This window comes from Garra rufa, chromosome 7 (assembly GCF_049309525.1).
Source record: "Garra rufa chromosome 7, GarRuf1.0, whole genome shotgun sequence".
In the NCBI taxonomy this organism is placed as follows: Eukaryota; Metazoa; Chordata; class Actinopteri; order Cypriniformes; family Cyprinidae; genus Garra; species Garra rufa.
Window position 1 is genome coordinate 33,991,783 of NC_133367.1, and position 27,195 is coordinate 34,018,977.

The window sequence follows — 27,195 nt, forward strand, 5'->3', positions numbered from 1 at the left end:
CAGTATTTGTTGTACACTTTTGCTATAAAAGAAATGGTTTTCGCCAGGGATGTGACTTCTGTGTGAGCTGTGCTTCATACATCTACACTAACAATAAACAATGGCAAGTTTTGCCCGCGAATAATGTGGCCGCACCTTAACTATTGTATTTGTATAATTAAATAACTCTATTCCATACTGCACAGCACAATAGTGTAGGCTACACGGCACACTTCTCGTTTGGTATATTATAGAAACATACCCCTTGTCACCACAGCCCGGCGACGGAGAGTTGTGTCAAGCCTGAAGAGCTTTGCTCCTCCTTCCCAAAACTCTGGAGGTGTTGCGCTCCTGCCATTCAGTAAAAACACTATCGTGTTCCTAAAGTTCAGACGTCTGGCTGGACGCAACCTGTACGGAACGAGGAGGCTCTGTATGTGCGCTGTATAGTGATGTGTGTCAAAGCTTCCCTTCAGGAGAAATTATTCCTGCTTAGGGAATGACCCTACAATAGTTTTGAAAGTCTTTTGTGGTTTCTTGTGGATAAAACAACGCGCGTTTGCTTCACGTTTCGCATTTTTACAGGTAAGCAGTGCTGGGAATTATTACTAGATTGACAGTGACAATGTAAACATTTAAAAATCTTAATCTTTAGGGGTTACACAAAACATTTCAGAATGCTAATACCCTAATATTATGGAATTAATTTGTGATTCTGGAACTCTTGTTTACTTTTGTTGCGAAAACTATTTTGGCAGTGAACAACCTTTAAACGTTTGAACGTTTTACTTGTTTCTTAAACGCTCTCGAAGTGGCTTCACTAAAGCATGCTTGTTTTAAAATTATGTGCTTCGTACCAGGTAACTCAAGTCAATATATCATATTGTGCAAGGACTGCTTGGTCAGTGATGAATGGATGTGAATTAAAACCCACATTCCCCTGTTTCCTTCGCATAATGAACATAAACATAACGAAACATAACGAATGCACGCTATGTGAAGCGATAAATCTTAATTGTGAGCTAGGAAGTTATTAGGATGTGAATCTTAAAACACAACACCACTTTTATGAATTAGGCTACATTATGTTTTGAATACATTAACCACATAACATATATCGGCTATTAGCCTACATTATTTTATATGGGCGAATATGGTGGTGTGTTTTGTGGGCTGACATCCTTAATTTAGGTTTAATTGTTTTTACCTATGTGTGAACAGATTGCAAAAACACCACTTTGTGCTTTTAACCATAAAGTTAGATTAAACGTTTAGTTGCGTTCTCCTGAGGAGATAACCACAACCGTTAATTATCATTCAGTAGGCTATGTCTAGAAAACAAAGTGCTATCAATCTACATTTAGACAGCACAAACAGACTATATCATATAAACAGTGCTAGGGCGCCACAAGACAGCTATCGTTGCGCAAGACCAACATCAGCAGCACAATCCTGAAAAAAAAACAACTGATGTATATTTGTTTAAAAAGCATCATAGCATCTCTTTTTGTTATTAATTTAGGTTATAGGCTATAAAATGTTTAAACAGTCAACTGTACAATAAGATTATCGGTGGATTGTAGTGACTTGCTTGTGTTTGCGTTATTCACAATGTGTACATATTGTCTCATTAAGTCATTAAACCTTTATTCCCTTCCTTCTCACCCAAACTGGCACGTAGTGGTTCTCAGGCGTGAATTAGTTTAGCTGCACAGGGTGTAAAGTAGATTATTCTCATTTATTCCAGCTTTTAAACTCATTATCTTTGTTGCTTCAGAGACATCCCAACAATTGAGGAGAAAAGTTTTGTGGAGGAGTTTATTAAGAAGTACTTTGGAGCAAGGGTTAAGTGACATGCTGAGATTTTGGCTCTTCATTTTAGTGATTCTGAATAGTTCTGGTAATCCTCCTCAGCTGTACACCAGTTTTCTTTGCTCAGCGGTTGGTAAGAAGTCCGAAGGAGATGCTGAAATGGTCGTAACCTTTAAATACCCACTTGATTATTACAACATATGAAGTGTAGCGTCTGTGAAGTTACCTATTATACAGGTTTTATAGAGGGTCCAAAATGGGATTTTTCTCAATAATAGAACCATTGTAAGTTCAGCAAAAAACCTTTCAGTGATCAGTTCTTAAAAGAACCACTTTTCTTAATGTAAAGAACCTTTTGTGCAAAGGAGAGATTCCATGGTTGATTAAAATTCTTTATGGAATCATCAGTGCCAATTAGGGATGCTCATTTCGGTTAATTTTCCTGACCGACAACCGCTGCTCGTTATCCGAACATTAACCGTTAACTGATAAAATTTGAATAATAAATTAGTTTAAAATAAAAATAGAATGCACGAGTATCTGTGATGATACATTAAAAATACAAGCAAATGTTTTATTTTAACGTGCAAACAGCAGCATACAGTGCAACATAAAAAACTGTATTGACATATAACTTAAATTATCACGCATCAGCAGCGGTTCTGAGAACAGAGAAAATCTGAATGAAAAAAAAGAATAATATAAATAGGCCTACACTAAATATGTATAAATTAAATAACTACCTAATTAAGATGACAAAACTAAAACACACTGAATCCTTTTATGCGCTTTGAAGAACTGTACCGGTCTTATTCTTCTCGTCGGACATAAAAATATATAGCAGGCCAGCCAATACCTCAGTGTGCCTAGTTTTTAACATGTCCACATGCTGTACGGATAGGCAGGACCGCTGCCTGTTAACTCTTAGATCCGCGAAAAAAACACCATCACAAAAACCCTTTCAATTTGCGGTTCGGGACTTCCATCCACTGTTATGCGTGAGGAGAAGCGCGTGTTTTACAGCGTTCAGCAATAGCCAATCACAGACATGTATGTTGATTTGATTATCACTGTGGCCAATCAGAGGAGGCTATGTTACAATCCACTCACCAACCAAAGTGCCGGTTTCAGTTTTGCTGAAACTACACTTTCACGAACTCTCTTATTAAAACAAAGAAAGTGTTGGCATTATATAAATAAGAGATTAATTGTGCAGTGTAAAGGTTATTTTATTACTTTTTAATAACTTTATGAGATTGCGATGAACTACTCTAAGATGAGTGATAGCTTTCCAGTGATTGTAACGGGAGCGCCTATTGCGCACTTTCTAGACTATAATTCATTCAGAATTTGAATACATTCACTCACGGATTCACTCTCTAATAACCCAATATCGCCTCTTGCCATTGAGTTGCATATACTACATCTGTTTACTAAGTAAAGGTGAAGCGAAATATGTCTGTACAGCCACACTGCACGTGTCAACACGCGCGCGTGAGTAAACAGATAACTTACAAATAGCATTATTTCTTTCACCATGCAGCAAACGTTAAAAAAAAAAGAATAGAAAAAAACCCTTTTAAACCGTTTAACTGATAGTAATAATCGGTTAAAATTCTTACTGTCGATTAACGGTTAAACGGTCAATATGAGCATCCCTAGTGCCAATAAAGAACCAGTTTTTTTTAAGTGTGTACACTCCCTAAAGATGACTTTAGCTTTTTAATCTTTTCTAAGTCCCTTAGAAAACCATATTTTGCTGGCAGGAACCCAGAAACCAATATGCTGGTCTAAAGATCCTATAATGTAACAAACTATTTTAATCTTCAACCATCAGAACCACATAAGCATCTCAAGAACTTACTCTGAGATGTTGAGAACACTTTGAAGAACCTTTATTTTTGGTAGTGTGCAGATGAAGTTTCAACAGTTTAACAGATTGCATTAGCACACGTTTGTACTGCACTCAGCTGACCCTTTGAGCAGAAAACCCAAGTTATTATTTGTTTGTTTAGTGAGATATTGTTTATGAATGACGTCAAAGCAGACCCAGCTGCGAGTTAAATCTGATCCGTCATTAGTAATCTGGGTAGTGTTCCTTATGTAATGTGTGATAATAACTGTAGTAAGCATGTTAACACGTTCTTCTCGTTTTTGTTCAGTCAGACTTAGAGATCAGCTGGCAAGCTGCCAGTCATCGTTTGGGAGAGGCAAACACAGAGGGGGCACTTAGGCTATGAAGGAGGGATGAGCGTATGAGAAAAGCAAAGACAGAGATATAGAAGGAGCGCAAGCGAAAAGCACAGGCAAACATTCCTGACGCGGTGTCTCAGCAATTTAATTAAAGGGACTAGTGGGACGTTATAGTGGGCATTCGGAGGTGAAGGCTTAACCCCCCCTGGCCAAGCTTGGACTAATCCCAAGGGTCAGGTAATAAGTGCTCGGGTCATGCCACCATGACAACCAAATAGGGGAGTATCTCAAAAGCAGCTTCCCAGTCACAGTTAATAACTGCATGATGGACGTTAAGACACAGTGAGCAGGAATAAGTGTGTGCAGATGCTAAGTTAAGAATGGCCTTAATTACCCCACGGTAGAGTCAAGTGTCTGACATCTGAAGGTTATTTAGTTGGAAACACTTTGATTGTGAGGATTGGGCCTTTTGTGACTCGAGTGCGACTCTGGTTGTTGTTAAAGGTCAGATGGAAACTCTAGAAACACGTCACTTGTTGTTTGGATTAAAGTGATCACTCAAAATCACAAAAATCTGTTGCAGTAGTGACTGCCAAAGCATGAGCCCTCCTACTAAGACTGGGATTTAGTTTTCCTTTGGTTTCTTCCTCCTTCAAGTGTTGGGTAAACAAAGAGTTGCAATACAGGAGCATTAAGCAGGAAACAATGGAACGACATTCAACCTTACTAGTGTCGGAAAGCTCAAAACAAGTTCAATGTATGTCCTGTCCATTTTTTATTATGCTTTCAGCTACTGTTTAACAGATTTTACCTCACATTTTTATTTTATATATTAAGATATTAAGTAAAGATCATGTTACATAAAGATATTTAGTAAATTTCCTAATGTAAATATATCAAAATGTAATTTTTGATTAGTAATATGCATCACTAAGAACTTCATTTGGACAACTTTAAAGGTGATTTTTTTCAATATTTCGATTTTTTTGCACCCTCAGATTCCAGATTTTCAAATAGTTAAATCTCGGCCAAATGTCCTATACTAACAAACCATATATCAATAGAAAGCTTATTTATTCAGATTTTAGATGATGCATAAATCCTAATTTTAAAAAATGTACCCTTATGACTGGTTTTGTGGTCCTGGGTCACATAAAATAAATGTAAAATAAACATTCAGATCAGGATTGTCCATATTGTATACAATCTCCATGTTCTCCATTATCGGTACAATGAAAATTATATCCTCTTGAAGTTTAAAGTTTTCTTCAATAACTTAATAACTTCCTGATTTAAAACTTTGCTGATAGTTTACTCACCCCCATCCAAGATGTTCATGTCTTTCTTTCTTCAGTCGCAAAGAAATTCCAGGACTTGTATCGTTCCCAATGGTTTGAACTTCCAAAATTGCAGTTTCAGTGCAGCTTCAAAGGGCTCTACACGATCCCAGCTTAGGAATAAGGGTCTTTTTTAGAAAAACGAATGGTCATTTTCCTAAAAAAATAAAAAATTACATACTTTTTGATCACAAATGCTCGTCTTGCACTAGCTATGAATTCGTATACGCGACTTGACTCATTACTCATTACAACGTTGTTTTACCTTTTTTTGACTTTCTTTGCACGTTCACTTTGTAAATATTGGGTAAGTACTTTTGTTTACATCTCACTTGATGAGCATTTGTGGTTGAGAAGTATAAAAAAAAAATTTTTTAAGTAAATGTCCAATCGTTTTGCTAGATAAGTCCCTTATTCCTCGGCTGGGATGGTGTAGAGCCCTTTGAAGTTACACTGAAACTGCAACTTGGACGTTCAAACCATTGGGAACCATAAAAGTCCACTATATAGAGAAAAATCCTGTAAAGTTTTCCTCAAAAACGTACTTTCTTTGCGACTGAAGAAAGAAAGACATCAAAATCTTGGATGACATGGGGGTGAATAAAATTATCAGGAAAGTTTTATTCAGGAAGTGAACTAATCCTTTAAATGTTGCTAATCATTACTATGTGTTTGATTCTTGTGTTTCTTAATTGTATCTACTATAAATCTATCTTAAATGTAAGAAAATGTAGTTGTGTTTAATATAAATCTGCCTTAAATGTAACCTTTTCCTACACTGCTGACAAGAGATAAGAAAGGCTGGTGAAGAAAAGCTCAAGCACTGTTTTATCTCACGTTGTGGCGTTTAGGATTCATTTTATGTATGTTCTGCCATGGTGTCCACTTGTAAAAACACAGTTTAGATTGCAGCCCTGCTGTGTGTGCGATCATGAGCAGAGCGAAGGCAAGAACCAATGCCAAGAGAAACAAAGAAAAACAAACACACATAAAGCATAACAGAGGTCAGAACAATGATCGAAATAAGCATGAATAAATTTGGATGCTACACTAAAATACTTTAATATGCAGAGACAGCTAAACAAAAGCCATTTGTTGACCGAATCCCCTGAGAACTGTAAACACTCTGTGTTGCTTTCAAAACATACTGACCAAGGGCACATAGCAACACTAGCTCAGCCAATAGTGTGAGTTTGGGGCAGAGCCCCATCTGTTAATCCAACCAATAGAAGATAAGAAGAGAAACCTGTTTGAAAACAGTCATCATTTTGCCATTTTTAAGAGGGAATTACGCAATTCACTTTTAAGGATGCAAACCCTGCACGTAAAACGTCCCAGGTGCACTTCGAACATCTTTTCCACTCTCTTTTTGTTTCTGAATGTGAGCTGTAACATCTTGAGGTTGAAGAGTTATGGCCTTTGGCTGCGTCTGTTGGGTGGTGTTCAGGTTTTCACAAGTCAAGAACAGCAAACATCCGTCTGCCGTCCTTCAAACGCAGGCGCTCAGGAGAGCACTGTTTGATCAAAGGGATCTGGTTCTCCGATTACTTTGGCTGAGTTATATTAAAGCTGTAACAGTGAGTTCTTAGACAAACATACTAAACATGCACATAACTGGTAAGGAAGATGCTCAAAGATACATACTATGTTCAAAAAGTCTTTTTATGCATTGAATTGATCAAAAAGGACAGTAGAGAAATTCAAAACAAGATTTGTATTTTACTTAGATGGTTTTTTTTAATCATTTCTGCAGAACACCATTTCTGCATCCATACAAAAAACTTTTTTTAAAAGTTGTCCAAATAACATTTATGGAAGCTCTTTTCCGCCACCAAAAAAAAAAATAAAAATAAATAAATAATAAAAGTAATTGCGACTTTTTATCTCACAATTCTGACCTTTTTTGTAGTTGCGAGTTTACATCTTGCAATTCTGACTTTTGCGTAATATAAACTCGTAGTTGTTGTAAAGTCAGAATTATGTGATATAAACCTGCAATTGCGATAAAGTCAGCATAATATGATATAAACTTTGCAAGCTTCCATTAGCATTGGACTTATCAAGATATGTCAAAATTGTGAGGTATAAAGTCAGAATTGTGTGATATAAACCTGGACCTGTGATAAATAAGTGAAAATTATAAGATATAAACCCACAGTTACCTATTTTTTATTTTTATTTTTTAGTGGCAGAAACGAGCTTCCATAAACATTGGATTTTTCATTTTTATGATATAAACACAAAGTTGTAAGTCATAAAGTTAAAATAGTGTGATATAAACCTGTAATTGCAATAAATAAAGTCAGAATTGTAAGATATAAACTTGCAATTCTGAGAAAAAAGTCACGTTGGAGTTAACTTTTTAAATTTATTTAGTGGTGGAAACGAGCTTCCATAAATATTGGACCCCATTGACTTTCATTGTATGGGCAAAAAAAAAAAAAAAAACTCATTTCGTGTGTTCCACAGAAGAAAAACAGTGATATTATGATTAAATGAGGGTGACAGAGTGAACTATCCTGAACTGTGAGATAAAAAAGTTGCAGTTACCTTCTTTATTTTTATTCAGTGGTGGAAACGAGCTTCCATAAACATTGGACTTTTCGTTTTCGTGATATAAACTCAAATTTATAAGTTATAAAGGTAAAATAGTGTGATATAAACATGTAATTGCGATAAATAAAGTCAGAATTGTAAGATATAAACTCACAATTCTCAGAAAAAAGTCAGTATTGTGAGATAAAAAGTTGGAGTTAACTTTTTTAATTTATTTAGTGGCAGAAACGAGCTTTCATAAACACTGGACTTTTCGTTTTCGTGATATAAACTCAAAGTTGTGAGTTATAATGTTAGAATAGTGTTATATAAACCTGCAATTGTGATAAATAAAGTTAGAATTGTAAGATATAAACTCACAATTCTCAGAAAAAAGTCAGAATAGTGAGATAAAAAGTTGGAGTTAACTTTTTTAATTTATTTAGTGGTGGAAACGGGCTTCCGTAAATATTGGACCCCATTATAAAGTTAAAATAGTGTGATATAAACCTGCAATTGCGATAAATAAAGTCAGAATTGTAAGATGTAAACTCGCAATTCTCAGAAAAAAGTCAGAATTGTGAGATTAAAAATTTGCAGTTACCTTTTTTATTTTTATTCAGTGGTGGAAACGAGCTTTCATAAACATTGGACTTTTCGTTTTCATGATATAAACTAAAATTTATAAGTTATAAAGTTAAAATATTGTGATATAAACCTGCATTTGCGATAAATAAAGTCAGAATTGTGATATAAAACGTTGGAGTTAACTTATTAAATCTATTTAGTGGTGGAAACGGGCTTCCGTAAATATTGGACCCCATTATAAAGTTAAAATAGTGTGATATAAACCTGCAATTGCGATAAATAAAGTTAGAATTGTAAGATATAAACTCACAATTCTCAGAAAAAAGTCAGAATAGTGAGATAAAAAGTTGGAGTTAACTTTTTTAATTTATTTAGTGGTGGAAACGGGCTTCCGTAAATATTGGACCCCATTATAAAGTTAAAATAGTGTGATATAAACCTGCAATTGCGATAAATAAAGTCAGAATTGTAAGATGTAAACTCGCAATTCTCAGAAAAAAGTCAGAATTGTGAGATTAAAAATTTGCAGTTACCTTTTTTATTTTTATTCAGTGGTGGAAACGAGCTTTCATAAACATTGGACTTTTCGTTTTCATGATATAAACTAAAATTTATAAGTTATAAAGTTAAAATATTGTGATATAAACCTGCATTTGCGATAAATAAAGTCAGAATTGTGATATAAAACGTTGGAGTTAACTTATTAAATCTATTTAGTGGTGGAAACGGGCTTCCGTAAATATTGGACCCCATTATAAAGTTAAAATAGTGTGATATAAACCTGCAATTGCGATAAATAAAGTTAGAATTGTAAGATATAAACTCACAATTCTCAGAAAAAAGTCAGAATAGTGAGATAAAAAGTTGGAGTTAACTTTTTTAATTTATTTAGTGGTGGAAACGGGCTTCCGTAAATATTGGACCCCATTATAAAGTTAAAATAGTGTGATATAAACCTGCAATTGCGATAAATAAAGTCAGAATTGTAAGATGTAAACTCGCAATTCTCAGAAAAAAGTCAGAATTGTGAGATTAAAAATTTGCAGTTACCTTTTTTATTTTTATTCAGTGGTGGAAACGAGCTTTCATAAACATTGGACTTTTCGTTTTCATGATATAAACTAAAATTTATAAGTTATAAAGTTAAAATATTGTGATATAAACCTGCATTTGCGATAAATAAAGTCAGAATTGTGATATAAAACGTTGGAGTTAACTTATTAAATCTATTTAGTGGTGGAAACGGGCTTCCGTAAATATTGGACCCCATTATAAAGTTAAAATAGTGTGATATAAACCTGCAATTGCGATAAATAAAGTCAGAATTGTAAGATGTAAACTCGCAATTCTCAGAAAAAAGTCAGAATTGTGAGATTAAAAATTTGCAGTTACCTTTTTTATTTTTATTCAGTGGTGGAAGCGAGCTTTCATAAACATTGGACTTTTCGTTTTCATGATATAAACTAAAATTTATAAGTTATAAAGTTAAAATATTGTGATATAAACCTGCATTTGCGATAAATAAAGTCAGAATTGTGATATAAAATGTTGGAGTTAACTTATTAAATCTATTTAGTGGTGGAAACGGGCTTCCGTAAATATTGGACCCCATTGACTTTCATTGTAAGGACAAAAAAGTTCATTCTATGTGTTCCAAAGAAGAAAGACAGTGATATTATGATTAAATGATGAATCATTTTAGGGTGAACTATCCTTTTAAGATATAAGTGACGCCTGTTATGACTGGCTAATCCCTTTGCATATTCACATGGCCAAGTCACAAAACTAACTTGAGAATACCGACAGAGTCACACTGAGGTCACTTGTACACTTTAATCGATCAGTGTCACAACTGAATGGTCCCAGAACAAATTCATCAGCAGACTGCCAGGACAGGATCAGATAAGCATTTGAAACACACAGACACACACATTGTATGGACTGTCTTTCTTTGCTTTTCAGTGAGCTGCAACAGTACACAAACAGATCAGTGTGCTGGAGAGTGACGGAGAACTTCCCTATAGTATTTAGTTACTTTAGCCACGCTTACACCATGTCTACACATTACAAGCAACAGCCACATCATTCAAAGGAGGTAAATGTTCTCCCAGGGAGCCCCAATGTCACCGTGCGTGGCACAAACAGGTCGGGACAGGCAGAGAAATTGATTTGGTCTTGTTCCAACATACCTCGTCATCGCTGGAGTTGAACCGGCTCTGGTATCACATTGGTTTATTTGCTTTAATGGGCTGTTGGTTGTAAATATATCTGCTGTGTAATTCAGGACTTAGGTGTTGAGTTCTGAACAGTGCTTCTGTGTTGATTTTCGTAGTGTTTTGGTATTTAGTTTCTTGCTTTTTTTGTTTAAAAGGCAGCTGCATTTGAGTCGTATGAAGAGTTTTGTGACCTAAAGTGGACCTTCAGTGGAATTAAGGACAGTAAGGAGATCACATGCTCAGTATCACAAATGTGATTATTTGATTAATGGCCTAGAATTTGTGCAGAATCTGACTGTATTTCAGATTTGAGATTTGGTTCTGACAGACTAAAGTCTTTAGAGCCCCTGAGACAGAAAACGCTCAAGCTGACACAGCTGGTCAGAAGACAGGACACCCCCTGCGGGGCAAGAAGGGGGCGGTGGGGCGATTTGTTCCAGCATGTCCCAGCCGTGAGTTTTCTCCCTTTCAACTGCAGGAACACTAAATTCATATTCAACTTCACATTAAAGCAAAAGTTCACTCAAAAATATTATATTTTGTTGAAAAGTAATCCAAGATGTAGAGGAGTTTGGAGACATTTCGAAATCACTTGCTCAACATTAGACCCTTTGCAGTGAATGGGTGCCGTCAGAATGAGAGTCCAAACAGCTGATAAAAACACCACAATAATCCACATGACTTGAGTCCAACAATTAACATCTTGTGAAGCGAAAAGCTGCGTTTTTACCGAACAAATCTATCAAAATGATTTTAAATTCAAACTGTCGCTTCCAATTAAAAGTCCATATAAACCTCTGTTCTGTCCTTTCGCATCAAAATACACCAACATGTTTGTTTAGAACTGTTTTAAACTGTTTTCACTTGCAAACAGTGTTTGATCTGTGCATATTTCTCTCCTGATTCAGACAAATCAATGTTTTCACTGGATATACAGATATTATGAATAGAGGACTGGCTATTTTTGCCGAAAGCAACAGTTTAAAGTTAAAACATCTTAATAATAGATTTGTTTTTGCAAGCATGCTGATTTTTTTGCTTATCAAGATGTTGAGCAACTGGACTGTTGTGGATTATTGTGATGTTTTTATCATCTGTTTGGGCTCTCATTCTGACGGCACCCATTCACTCCAGTAGATGTCAACTTTGGGTTCACATTTGTGACCCTGGACCACAAAACCAGTCATAAGTGTCAATTTTTCGAAACTGAGATACTATTTGAATATCTGGAATCTGAGGGTGCAAAAAAATCTAAATATTGAGAAAATCACCTTTAAAGAGTGTCTAAATGAAGTTCATAGCAATGCATATTAATAATCAAAAATTACGGCTTGATATATTTACGGATTAAAAAACTTAAAATATATTTATGGAACATGGTCTTTACTTAGTATCTGAATGATTTTTGGCATAAAAGAAAAATCGATAATTTTGACCCATATAATGTTTTTTAGCTGTTGCTACAAATATACCCATGCTACTTAAAACTGGTTTTGTGTTCCAGGGTCACATTTAATTCATTTCCAAATTCAAATTAATTAAATGTACACAACTGGCATGACAATTTTCCATACATTTTTTTGTTCTTCCCTATGTTGAGTTTGTTCAACAAAAATGATTCAATTTACTTTGTCACGCAACATTTTTTCACTTAGACTAATTCAGCCCAATTCACTTCTCATTCACATTTATCAGTTTCATATCCAAATTCAAACTCATGTTTTCTACCTGATCTCATGAAGAAAACATACCTGTGGGAACTTTTCCGCAAGACGCATAATATGTACCAAAAAGTACATATGACTTCAGTTTCCAACAAAATAGTCCACTAGAGGTGGTAAAACAGTGAGCACTTGTAATCGTTTTCATACGCAGTTATGATTACAGCTGCATATGTTTAGCTTTCCGAACGTAACAAACTTGCTCGGTTGCTTAGTCCGCACGAAATTGGACACGAATCCTGTGAAAAACATGACTCGCAAAGATCAGAACTGAAAGATGAGAGCTCGAAAAACAAGCTAAAACGGCATGTTTGCGATTGCGTTTTTACGTCACATTCACTTTTGTTCATACTATCGGGCAGGTTTAAGTGTAGTCCAGATGGTATGTTATTTTAAAACGTCACGGAGCATTAGAGTTGTAGCGCCACTCAAAAAACATTTCAAGACAAAACCAACGTCACATAAAATCCGTATATGTTCATGTGTTCTGGAGAAAATGTTACAAAACGTACATGGTGGGTACGTATTTCGCATCTTGCGAAAAAGTTCCCACAGGTACGTTTTCGTCATGAGATCAGGTTGAATGTTTTCCATGCAATCGTTTTATTTTATGGTTTACACTAATTTAATTTAGTTTTTTCCCTGTATAGCTCAGTTGAATTCAATTCGTGTTCAACTTTAGGTTCACATTCAATTCATATTCAAATTTGAATCAATTTGATGGATGGTAGTGACAACTAAAGAATGTTTTCCATCTAATAGTTTAGTCCTTTAGTTTCTCTCTCGCTCTCTTTCTCTGGCACGAATGCTTTCCACACCTGTGCATCTGCTGAACTCTGACTGCAGATCCGTTTTAAACATCCTTTAACTCTCAGGGCTTTGACTGGTGACTGACACTAGCGTCTATAATCTGTGTATGTGTGTATGAGTCATGGCATTAAGCTCTATGGCGTCAGGCCAGCAACATTTTGACACCCATTATGTGTTACGTAGTACACGGAGTAACAATAAAGAACATGCTAACTTGAATAACTAGCTTCTGAATGTGTCGAGCAGGTGTACAAGCGTTCACCTCAGTCAGATAAATATGTTGGTATGGTGTGTGTTTGTTTTTCTTTGAGAGATGTCAAGGTGAAAGCTGTTATGATTCGCTCTATTACTGACAGATTTGGTCTGAAGGTAAGCCAGAAAAACAAAGCTTAGAAACTACAAGGAACCTGTCCTGACCAACTAAACCGGCAGATAGTGAGAGAGAGAAAGAGACATGTATAGACAGGAAGAAACAGTTCTCCCTCACTCTTTATTTATCACAGCACAATGGAAGTGTAGTTTGCACTTTATAGTGATAGTAAACATATGATTGATTGATGTTCATAAATCTCACTACAACTCCTTACAAATTGGTAAGGAGTTGTAATAAAATAAAATGCAATCTTACTTCTCCATAGCAAACTTTTTTGCCCAATGGAGTATGAAGATAAACATAAAACAAGTCTTAAAATCTGTATGCAACACTCTTAAAAATAAAAGTGCTTTAGGAGGTTCTTCACAGCGATGCCATAGAAGAACCATTTTTGGCTCCACAAAGAACCATTCAGTCAAAGGTTCTTTAAAGAACCATTTCTTTCTTACCTTTTCATACCCTCAAGAACCTTCTTTCGCCACAAAGAACCTTTTGTGAAACAGAAAGGTTCTTCAGATGTTAAAGGTTCTTGATAGAACCATTTAGACAAAAAAGGTTCTTCTACGGCATCGTGAAGCACCTTTATTTTTAAGAGTGAAATGTGTTTCTGAACTAAATTCAACATGTTTTATGGATGTCCACATATTTTAATTGTACTGAAAAATGTACTGGGCCTATTCATAAAGAGAGGCAAAAGCAAATATGAATCATGTGTTATGCCACCTGACAGCATGCTAGTCATAGCAGCAATATATTACAGGCCATCCAGTCGCGTTAACACTGAACTTTCGAATGCAGCCCTTCAGAAAGAAATGTACAACACAAAAGGATGCTAAGAAGACTAAATGACATCTGTCCCAAACACACCCATCCTAAAATGCTTCTCGTACCAGACGTGCTACAGTTTCCAGACATAGTTTTTACCACAGTAGGTAGGTAGGAAGGTAGATAGATAGATAGATAAATAGATAGATAGATAGATAGATAGATAGATAGATAGATAGATAGATAGATAGATAGATAGATAGATAGATAGATAGATAGATAGATAGGCATCTTTGTAACAGTATATGACAGACTGGCGTGTGTCAGCGGCATGTGTAAGTTGGTCTACTTTGGTCTTTTGTCTTGTTAAGTTTCTCACGTTTCACACAGAAATGTGGTATCTCCGCCGATGTGCATGGCTAGCAGGTGTGCACATGCACGCAGAGTAGATTGTAACTTGAACTGCCTGCAGGCCCTGGGCAAAGTTGGGGGAGGACGGTCTACCTTTATTGCACCCAGTCTGGTTTAAGCCACTCTCCGCCTTTTTAGTGTCTTTTGTGTGTGTTTGTCTTGAGGGTGTTTGGATGAATGCTTAGGGTGAAAGTACTCGTTATGAGGACCTAATTATGGTTAGTTATTAATAGTCCAAAGAAATATGAACCAGAAATGTGAGTTCTTAACATTGTAACATTAATGTGTCTTTAAATTAATGCTACACAAACAATGAAAACAGAGCAAAGGCACTGTGGTGAAAGAAAGGTAGGATAGGAACCCTGTTGTTCCAAACCCGTAAGACCTTCGTTCATCTTTGGAACACAAATTAAGATATATCTGATGAAATCCGAGAGCTTTCTGACCCTGCATACACTCTTAAAAATAAAGGTGCTTCACGACGCCATAGAAGAACCTTTTTGTCTAAATGGTTCCATAAAGAACCTTTAACATCTGAAGAACCTTTCTGTTTCACAAAAGGTTCTTTGTGGCGAAAGAAGGTTCTTCAGATTATAAAAAGGTCAGAAAGAGATGGTTCTTTAAAGAACCTTTGACTGAATGGTTCTTTGTGGAACCAAAAATGGTTCTTCTATGGCATCGCTGTGAAGAACCTTTTAAAGCACCTTCATTTTTAAGAGTGTAGACAGCAACACAACCACGTTCAAGGCCTAGAAAGGTAGTAAGGACATTGTTAAAATAGTCCATGTGACATCAGTGGTTCAACCATAATTTTATGAAGCTACACAAAACTTTTTGTGAGCAAAGAAAACAGAAATAACGACTTTATTCAACATTTTCTCTTTTTCTAGATAGAAATGTGGTTGGTTTACTATCAAATGAAGAGTTTTGCTTGAATCTTGTGAGACAAACACAATCACAAAAAAGACATCTCAAAATACATCTAAAAGACATCTCAATAACATAATGCAATGTGCTCAGATCTTTCCGCTAACCTAAAGACTCTGGTGGTCTCATATTTGTCTCCTCTTTAAACAAGATCTTAACAACCTCTTTAGATGTTTCTCCTTAGCTAGAGTGTCATTTAAAGTTTTAGAAGAGATCTCAACAACTTTACAATAGTTTGCACCAAGACAAGTACTTGAAAGGCTCTAAATAATGTTTAAAAACCATAAATTCTGAGTTTAATGCTGAATTATGAAATTAAGCTGTAATAAAGATGTTATTCTTACTTATAATTGTGTTGACACACAATAAGAGTACAGTTTATGTGCATAGGGCACATCATTTGTTCTTGGAAATAGTAATTTAGTCAATAATACCCAGTGCCTTTATCAAAACTGACTTACAGAAACAGTAACCCTGGAGCTTTCTTTGCCAAAAGGCACCATTAAATGGCTTATGACTCAATCTTTGACTAATTTGATTATTAATACATATTATATGGCAGACTTGTTTGAGCTATTATTGAGACATTTGACTTGGTCCACATTTTGTACAGCTTATGAAATTAAGTGGAGACAAATGTAAGAGCTCACAAGTCTTTAGCTATGGAGAAAGATCTGATCAAAGTTTGTGATGTTGAGATCTCTTCTGAAACTTTAAAAGGGACAAATGCGAGATATCCAGAGTGTCTAGCTAAGGAGAAAGATCTGAGCACATTGTGTGATGTTCATGAGATCTTGTTTGAAACTTTGTAGGAGACAAATATGAGACTACCAGAGTTTAAGTTTAGGAAAAACATCTGCGCACAGTTTGTAATGTCGTTGAGATCTCTTCTAAAGCTTTGAAGGAGACAAATGTGAGAGATCCAGAGTATCGAGCTAAGGAGAAAGACTTGAGCACAGTATGCTGTTAATGAGATCTCGTTTGAAACTTTGTAGGAGACAAATATGAGGCCACCAAAGTCTTTAGTTTAGGAGAAAGATGTGAGCACAATTTGTGATGTTGTTGAGATCTCTTCTAAACTTTTGAGGAGACAAATTTCTAGCTAAGGAGAAATATCTGAGCACAGTGTGTGCTAATGTTGAAATATCTTCCAATACTTTAAAGAAGACCATTGTGAGAACATCTCAGGAGACAAGTGTGAGAATCAGAAAACTCAAGCCAAAGTCTCCATTTGATCTTAAAGTAACCTCATTTCTGTCCAGGCAAAAATATTTGATACCTAAATGAGACATATAAGAGAATCCCCCATTAATTTCCTGGGTGTAGAGTAACCTCTGTCAGAGCCATGGCCTTGTGGGCAGAAGATCAACGTGAAGGCACCTTAGGGTTTGAGTACCACCTAAAGGTACTTTCCTATGTCGGTTCCCCTCTCAACTCACCTCACCCACTGTTTCCTGTTTCTCCACCTACTGTGACTATTAAAGATAAAAAACCTCAGTGTAACTAAAGAGCCACCTCAGCATTAATACATTTTTATAATAGTGTCTTGAAAGAGATTCTCATGTTGGACTCTATTCTACTCTTTCTAATGTCTATTATGTCTACTTTTATTTCTCCAAAGGAATTTTAGGAGAAACATCTGAGACACTTTTGATACTAAAACGAGAAATATGAGTTTGTCGTGAATTTATCTTATCTTACCAAAATAGTTTTAAGGGTTTTTTTCTGCACAACCTTGGGTTTACTGTAGACCAATCCTCCTTTCTAAACTGCTAAACATTTTAGCTTGCATTTTTGAGTTGGTTCTTTGAAAATTTCATTTGAGCATATTGATTTTTGGCATTTTGGCTTTTTTAAAGTCACAAAGTTGTTGACTTACACTAAACTAGACTAGCGCTATAACATATTTAAGTTCATATTGAGGTCTCAACACAGAGATATTGTTTTTTAGTCTCCGTTTGCTCCACATTTTGTCTCATTGATGTCTAAGGGAGAAACCGTTAAGATACTGAAGCAATCGTAGTTGTGATTTTAGTGCTAGTTAAGGACAACACGGAATTGGCTCTGGCTCTGCTTTAGACGCTTCTGTTGTGGTTGAAGCGAAGCATGAGGAAAATCACAAGTGTCCTGATGAATCTGTTTCATATTTAAATCAGCCACATGTTCATGAGCACGATTCAAGCGTGCGTAAACACAAACAGCTGCTTACGGGCATGTACGCACTCGTACAGAATCCACATTTAACTGCACATGCCTGTTTCTCTTTTGGTTTCCCTCCCTGAAATCCTCCCCCTACCCTAATCACAAAACAGTTACTTAATGGGAGCGCGCTGTCACCCGGAGAGACCGCCCCAGTGCATTCTGGGTAACACAATCCAGCTGTGCTTAGGCGCTGCTGACGGAAATCTGTATTTATCTGTGTGTCAATATGTGTGTGTGGCTGAGTAATCTCAGGACAGTAGCATTACAAGTATGTTATTTAAAGAAACACACATTCACACCTCTGTCTGTATGAGGAAATGTCAAACTATGAGTGTGTTTGTATGTGCGTCCCTCATTTTTACAGCAGGCCAACTGCTAAAGTCAAGCTACTATTTAGAAAAAGAAATTACATTGCAAATACTAAGAATAAGTAGTTGGTTACACTGCAAGCTACCAGCATTTTGCAGCTAGCTTATTATTTAGCTATACCACAAGCTGCTAAATATTTTAACAGTAGCTTGTGATGCAGCTAACACTATCAAAAATACAGTAGTCAACATTTGAAGTGGATCAAAACCTTTCATCAAAGTAACAGCAACTAACAACAACACTACAGTCTGCTAACTGAAATAGCATTAGCTACTAGCAGAAACTTGAGCTAAAATACCTTTATTAGTAGTTTGGTGTAGCAAAATAGCTAACAAATATAGTTAGCAACACCGCAAGCTGTTAACTAGCTGTTAGCTGCATCACAAGATACTTTAGCTAAACTACAAAAACTGTAGCAAAATAGTTTTATAAGAAACGTGTCATATAGCTAAATGTCTTGTAAATTATTAAAAGTCAAATACACTACAAACTAATAGCTAACTGCATTAAGCTAACTAAGGGGATGTTTTATTCAATAGCTCTGAAAACAAATGTGAAACACAAAACCAGTCTTAAGTAGCATGGTATGTTTGTAGCAATAGCCAAAAATACATTGTATTGGTCAAAATTATCAATGTTTCTTTTATGCCAAAAATCATTACGATTTTAAGTAATAGTGAGAGAGAGATGTTCCATGAAGATATTTTGTAAATTTCTTACCGCAAATATATCAAGACTTAATTTTTGATTAGTAATATGCATTGTTAAGAACTTCATTTGGACAACTTTAGTTGAGTTTAGTTCCCCAACAACTATGTTTTACTGTCTCTGGTCTCTCTTCATGACGATCACATTCACAAAATACGCACATACTGTAATTTATTAGCCTCTTTACAGGACTTAGGCTAAGCTTACGGTTTCGGCTATATTTATTCAGAACTTCGCTATTCAAAAGCAGGTTTTAAAGGAAGGATAAAGCATGAAAAGGAATGAGTGAAAAACAAAACCCCACACAAATACAAAATTCTATGTAAACGGGGTCATTCGAGGTATCTTATGTTGTCTTTCTCCACTTTCTAAATCTCATTTTATCCCACTCTCCAAGTCTTCTCTCTCATCACCGACTAATATTAAAAAACATTTTTGTCAGAAGTAATAAGAAGAATACAAACGGATGTTTTTTTTTTTTGGTTTCGTTCGGCTGGGCATTCATTCATCATTCATGGCTTATAAATAAAATGAAGCTGAGCCAAACCCAGAGGGGTGTGTGTGTGTGTGTGTGTGTGTGTGTGTGTGTGTGTGTGTGTGTGTGTGTGTGTGTGTGTGTGTGTGTGTGTGTGTTGGAGTGATACCTGTGTGTTGATTTTTGGGTGTGTGTAAGCATGCCAGTACTCTCGTGTCTGGCGAGAGGCTAAAAAAGTGCCATAAATCAACAGACCGACTTAATTGTAAAGAGAAAAACCTCACGTTGTCGTGAAAATTAAGATATTTTAATTAGAAATGTTGGAATCCAAAACAACTTTGACTTTCATTGTATAGACAAAAAAAAAACAAAAAAAAAACTGATAGGACAGGATGATAGGACAATTCCAATTAAATTTTAATTTTTGGGTGGCCTGTCCCTTAATCCCTTAATAAACAGCATTCTGCAAATTTACCAATTATTATTAAATCAGTGACTAAGATCATTCTGATGTGACCTATAAAGAAAACAAAAGTCTCAATGTCGCTCTGCTCTGCTTCACCTGCGACCTTTTTTTGCACCTCATGCCATCCTCGTCAAACCTGTTTTCATGCAATCATTTCTGACAGAAGATTGGCAAACAAGTACATGAATGCTGAAACAAATAAAGAAGAGTGAGAGAGAGAAATGTCAAACCCTTAGGAGGCCCCATGCCTTCCTGTGATGAAGATGGATTTTTAGGGTTATTGCAAAATTCCTGCCGTGCCGGTGGGATTGTGCATACGCCGGAGAAAAAAGAGAGAATGGAAGGAGGGCGAAAGAAGACAGGAGAGAAAAGAAGGACTTTAATGAAAAAGTTCTAGCTCTAGAGAGTCCGAACACGGTGTATAGCAAGAAGGACGATGGAATGGAGAGCCAAAGTAAAGGACAAAAACAGTCGCTAAAATATCGAAACTAAATATATGTCAAATAAGGTTGGAGAGGGAAACCAAAAGATGAATTATCTGACTAAGATGAAATGGTAGAATAATTATCATTTTAATAATTGGACTAAATTAAATGTCACATAATCTAATCACATGGAAAACTCATACATACTCACTCCTTCCCATCCCTGCTAGAAAGTCAAGCTTAAGCTGTTCACCTGGTAGCTGATTTCTAGCCGATCCCAGCTGGCAATTAGCTAGTAGACCAACTTGTACCAGTACCAAATTAACTGGTCAAGCTGCTTTGTGGAAAGTGATGCCTGGTCGACCAGCCAATGACTAGCTTGGGCCAGCTAACAAGTAGATATCATGTTCCAAAACACTGCAACACAACACAGTCAAACAGGCTTCTTCTACAGAAACATCAGATCAGATTAAAACAAAACAGAGCGTGCAAAAATAATCACAAGACTATGAGCAAATATAATCACAAGCTGTCCTAATAACCAAGACATTGCCCTTCAAGGGGAGGCAGGAACGAATGGGCAGAGAAAAAAGATAAATGTTTAATGTGAGAAAAAGAGACTCACAAAGGAAACTTGGACAGAAACAGAAGGATGAAAAGAGTGAGTGTACCTGCCAAACGAATGGTTGTTCATCTTCCTCAATAGACTGGCCCTTTAGCAGCCAGGACTCTTTTTTGGAACAGTAAACTATTCTTTGTACTCACAAACATACACATTGTTCAGCGGTGGAGAAGATGGCAGAGGCTTGGCCTTGCCCTTTGTTCACCAGGAAATCAAAGAGATTGAACAATCAGCAAAAAGGGACACACACAAAATGTTCACCAGGAAATCAAAGAGATTGAACAATCAGCAAAAAGGGACACACACAAAATGACACAAGGACTTTCATTAAAATCAAGGGGAACCACTTGCACCACTTAAGCTGGTAATTATTTATTTCTTCACTTTTAGAATGCTACTTATGCTCAGACAATCAGTCGTTTCAATAAAGAATCAAACAGGTTGGTGTGTGTGTGCTAGGCGTGGAAACGCTGGGTGGGCTGCTCTAAGGACACATTCTGGGATGAGGGCTAAACTCTCGGAGATGAACTCATTAAGCAAACAGTGGAAAGAGTGAAACTGAGTGCAAGGCAGGTCAACAGACATTCGGTCAGCTGGGCCATATACCACAGCCTTTGTCGGATAATTTTAGGAGGAAAATAAAGACAAAAGTTGTTTAGCCACACTATGAAACAAGCTTCAATTATAGCGCAGAGAGTCATGCACCTATTTATTCATTTTTACAAAGGAGGCACCAGTGACTAATTCTGAACTCACACTTTTACAAACTTTCCGCCACAGTGTTTCAGACCAAGCAGTACTTGTGCAGTGTAAATACAAGTTACATTGGGCATGATTATTGTGGTCATCACAACTGGAGGTTTGCCCTACAGGATGGTTGTAGTTGTTTTCTTCGTGTAAGTTTCAAAGTGTACCTCTATAAATAAGCTACGTAAAGGAATTGTTTAAAGCTGGTTTTGTGTCAGAACCAACATTTTACATGATCCCAAAAGAGTACCAAAATGGTTTAGCATGGAGAAGCATCTGAACATCAAACGCTGAAATGCTGTCAGCACCAATAGCCTCGTAGTTAGTGTTGCGTGATACAGCGCAACTGCGTTTGTGGCGACCCGAGTTCGAATCCCGTCTCGTTGTCATTTGCTGATCCCACTTCATTCTCTCCACCCAATGCTTTCCTGTCTTTTCTCCACTATCCTGTCTGGTTAAAGGCATTAAAAGCCCAAAATATATAACTAAATAAATAAAAACACTTAAATGTTTATTATTAATATTGCTATGATCTGTGTAGGCGGAGGGGTCCAACCCTGCTCCTAGAGGGCAAGCATCCTGCAAAGTTCAGGCCCAATCAATGAAAGTTTATAGTAGAGGTTCTGAAAGCCTTGATTTGCTATTTTAGGTGTGTTTAATTAGAGTTGGAGTTGAACTCTGCAGGACTGGACAGGACAGTAGCCCTCCAGGATTGGGACTGGACACCCATGTCAAAGCCCTAATAGTGTGCAAACTCATCTATGTAATTTTGACATTGGCTTTCTGTTTTTTTTTTCTATTGCAGGATTCAGTCCAAGGCCAGACGGTGATCGACGATGCGGCCATTATCTCCCCTGTCTCATCTCATTTTGTTTCACTTACTGTGTGGATCTCTAAGCAGCAGATGTCCTCAGGAGTGCTCGTGCACCACCTTTGGCTCAATCTTCTGTGTCCAGCGGAACTTGAGCCACATGCCTCGTGGCTTCCCGTCCTCCACAAAGGTCCTCTACGTCTTTCAGAACAACATCAACACCTTGCAACAGCAGGACTTTGTTGAGCTTGGTGAAATTGGAATGCTGGACTTGAGTCAGAATGCCCTCAGTGAAGTCCCTGATGGGGTGTTCAGCCCACTCTCCTCTCTGCACAACCTGGATCTCTCCTCAAATCACATTACCCACATTTCCAAAGACAGCTTTGCTGGACTGGTCAAGCTGGAAAGGCTGTATCTCTACAGCAATCGCATTCAGAGCATTCACCCAGCTGCCTTTGAGGGACTAGAAAACCTATTGGAGCTGAAGCTACAGGGGAATCAGATTAGTGTGTTGCCAGCTCTGCAACTGCCCAGACTGCTTCACCTGGACCTTAGTTATAATAGCATCCCACCTATAGGACCTGAAGATTTACAGACACCACACTTGGAGTCTCTTAAAATAGCTGGACTGCGGCTGACTAGTCTGGATGAGAAGCTGCTAAGCAGCCTGGTGAACCTACATGTTCTAGATGTCTCCCAGAACCTGCTGGTAGAGATACAACCTACACTGAAGGCAATGGGAGGCCTACGAAACCTCAATTTAACTGGGAATCCTTTGGGATCCCTAAAACGAGAGGACTTCCAAAATTTGGTCAATTTGCTAGAGCTTGACTTGAGCAGCCTAAATTTGCAAGGCTTCCCCGAGGGCTTCTTCAACCTTTTCCCCAAACTCGAGAAGCTCACTGCAGCTGAAAACCCCTTTAACTGCCTCTGCCCACTGGCCTGGTTTCCAGCATGGCTAAAAGATGCAAATGTAGAGCTGTTGAGAATGGAGGAGACTCGTTGCCACTTTCCACCAATAAACTCAGGAAAAGTTTTGGCAAAGTTGGAGCATAAAGATTTTGGCTGTCCCACAACGACCATTGAGTTAACAAGCGCAGGGACAAGTAGCACTACAAGCAAGCCCACAAACTCGACCACACCATCAGGCACAACACATGCCATTTCCCCGGCGCCACCAAGCGAGATGCCCACAACAGACTTAGACAGCTTCTCTCTTTCCCAAACCACTGCCTTCCCTGCAGAAATCATAGAGGATTCTGAAGAAGAGGACATTATTTGCCCTTCCAATATCTGTTTAAATGGGGGAACGTGCATGTTTGACTCAAACGGGGCAATTGTTTGCTTGTGTCCGCCTTCGATGTCAGGACTCTACTGTGAGATTCAAAATCCAAGCTTCCTTCCTCCACCTTCACCCAGAGTTTCTATCGAGACCATTGCCACAGTCCAGCCCAACACAATCAGCTCCCTTCACATAACCAGCACTTCCATTTCATTAGACCTCCACCGTTACATCCACACAAGACCGCACATCCGTGGAATCCGTCTGATTTACCGAAACCTCTCCGGCCCTGACCGGCGACCAATACAGCTGAACGTGCCTCCAACTTACCCCGAATACACGCTTAGAGGACTACAGCCAAATAGCACCTATTCTGTATGTGCCAGCCCTCTAGGAGAGCCTGTTGATGTCTCGGGTAGTGCCTGCATGGAGGCTCGCACAGCAGGAGTTCCACCGTCCTCCCACGAACCAAGTGTTGACAGGACTGAACCTTCTTCTTCTCTCATACCCATCGTGGCAGCTGTGGCGGTGGTGATGTTTGCGGCCATCATAGCTACTGTGGTGGTCATCCGCCGCAGGAGGAGATCCAAGGCTCCAGTAGATATGGACTTACATGAAACATCTCCGTTGGAGTTAGAAGGGGTAAAAACCAGTCCAGAGAATGGTCTGACGCATCCGAAACAACCCGACATCACCCTCTGCCCATCTCTAGCGCAAAATAGCTTGGAATACGAGGCACCTTTAATACAAGGACAGTGTCCGGCCAACAATAATGTAGCTTGTATGAAACCTTTGTACGTGTAAAAGCCATATTGCGCTATTCATACCTCCAGCCCCCCCAGAGGGCAATGTGCTTCATGACTCCTGCAGGCGGGTGCGATGCAGACACTAGATAGACTCTGGTGGGTTGGTGAACATTTTAATGCATCCCAGCCAAACGCTTAAACTGACTGCCAGTATTTAAACCGGGTGCATTTGCCAACAGCATTTTTTACAGATGCATTTAAGTGCCTTTTATAACCATGAATATCAGACTCTATCAAGAATTTCTTTCTAAGAAGTAGCCAGACATTACTGAACACAGTATTGATAGGCTAGAAAAGAGGTTTCTTTAGATGTAGCTCATTATTTGTGTAGCTGGCTCTGGAAGTGGTAGACAGGAGTCGAAAGGTCATGCCTGGACGCCTGGACTTTTTTTGGTCCGGAAACAAATTGCACTGATCAGAGACACTGGGACTGTGCCTAAGAGGTGCCTGTAGACGCTGAAAGTGTTCAGCCTCTTAAACGATGCTACGAATAGGTTTTATACAAGCATCAAAGCACCCCTCTGTCCCTCTACCCCATCTGTCCCGCACAGGAGATTATTTGCTGTGAAAAAAACAAAAACAAACATGAAGAGACATTTTCTTACTTTGTCTAGTTTACGCTGTTATGTAAAACTGTGTTATTATGTTTTTGTATTTTTAAAGGAACAGTTCACCAAAAATGAATTCTGGCGTTGACTTACCCTCATGTCATTCCAAACCCAAAAGTCCTAGTGTAGTTTGGAAAGTGATTAGGGTGTGTAAATGAAAACAGAATTTTCATTTTGGGTGAGCTTTTTCAACGTCCCTTTTTGTGTTTAGTTGTTGTGTTTGTTTTGACTTGTAAACATGAGACTGTAGCAGACATTCTTTCTCCTCTCACTTGAGTGCAACAAGTTAAAATGCTTTTACTTCTCAATGAAAACAAACTCACTTTACATGAGTGAAGCCTTCATCCTGCGTCTGACAAAGAAACACTTTGCAAGACTATAAACACCCGCAGCCATTTTTGACCTCAAACAAATTCCACACATTAACAAACACGCTAGTAATATATAAGGATATGGATAACAAACGCTTTTAACAAAGCTGTTTTTTACGTGCCAGCTTTCTAAAAATGTCCTGTAGTCCTGATTTAGACTGGGCCCCAAACAGACAAACTAGTGGAAGGCTTCAAAGACAGTTTTTGTATTCGTTGCCAAGCTGATTGCAGATGTCTTTGCCCATTTGTTTCAACCAGACTATGAAAACTTACAGAAGCGTACCATGGTACTTTGATATATACCAGGGTACTAAATGAATAAAAAATACTATGCCAAAAACCTTTCAAATTCAATTTGTTTAGCACATGAATCTTCAGTAAGCTTATACGTCAGAAAAGAATATAACAAGACCAATGCACAACGAGACTCTGTGAAATTGCAAATATGTCGAAGCCAAAAGTGTCTTTATGGAATTGCATGTTTTATGAGTATTATCAGCGCAGTAAATTTGTGTTGGGAGAAATGGAGCCAGTAATCTAATCCAAAGTGAGGAAAGGTCAATTGTCAAATTCTCCCCACTCTCAGCAGCCTCTTTTTTTAGCCCCACATCTCACATATTTGTGCCCGTATGCAGTATGTGCGCTGAAGATGTCAGCGTCTAGCACATCTAAACGTTTGAACTGGAAAGAGGAACAGCTTTACACAGCATGAGGGGCTTCAAATATTTGAAACATTTTCAAAACCGCTTTCAAGTCCCATGCTTACTTTGGGATGCTTGTTGTTTCTCTCTTTTGTTGTGCACAAAGCCAAGTCTTCTCTTTTTTTGGATGTAAAAATGTGTACTCTGGAAGAAAAATGTGACATCTGTTGAGAAAATAAAATGGAAAAACCACTCTCCTGTGACTGTTATTCCCTGCCGAAACGTTATGCTTTACACTGTAACCACAAAGATTGCGTGACCACAAATATCTAATTTATACAATTTTTTCTGTGCTGTTCTGGTTTTGGGGTTTAATCCTAGATTTAAGGCTTTAGTTTAGATCAATACAAACATTTTGAGAAATTTCAGGAATTATCTAAAAATCGAGCGAAATTAAGCTACAACCTTTGTTATTTTTGACTCTGGGCCACAAAACCTTAAGTAGTATTACGTAGCACGGGTACATTTGTAGCAATGGCCAACAATATATTGTATGGGTCAAAATTATCGATTTTTTTAATGCCAAAAATCATTGGGATGTTCAGTAAAGATCATGTTCCATGAAGATATTTTGTAAACTTCCTACCATAAATATATCAAAACTTCTGATTCAAAAATTTCTGATTAGTAATATGCATTGCTAAGAACTTAATTTGGACAACTTTAAAGGTGCTTTTCTCAATATTTTGTTTTTTTGCACCCTCAGATTCCAGATTTCTCAGCCAAATATTGTCCCAACAAACCATACATAAATGGAAAGCTTATTTATTCAGTTTATTCATCTCAATTTAAAAAAATTGACCCTTATGACTGGTTTTGTAGTCCAGGGTCACATTTACTAATACAGTGTTATGTTTCTTCATTACATGGAACTCTAAAATACATGATTTTGAGTCTATATTTACAATAATAACATATAAATGGATATAAAAAGT

General features: G+C 37.4%; 1 protein-coding gene across 1 annotated transcript; it reads left to right on the forward strand.

Moving 5' to 3' along the window:
* Positions 1-384: 384 nt before the first annotated feature.
* On the forward strand, positions 385-26,454 carry vasna (vasorin a). Its single transcript, XM_073843430.1, has 2 exons — positions 385-564; positions 22,487-26,454. Exon 2 carries the CDS (start codon positions 22,518-22,520, stop codon positions 24,576-24,578), a length of 2,061 nt encoding a protein of 686 aa, XP_073699531.1. The 5' UTR covers positions 385-564; positions 22,487-22,517; the 3' UTR covers positions 24,579-26,454.
* The last annotated feature ends 741 nt before the right edge of the window (positions 26,455-27,195 follow it).

What these genes read in the sequence shown, in the direction of transcription:
- vasna (XM_073843430.1), top strand. Translation starts at nt 22,518, where the DNA reads ATGCGGCCATTATCTCCCCTGTCTCATCTCATTTTGTTTCACTTACTG.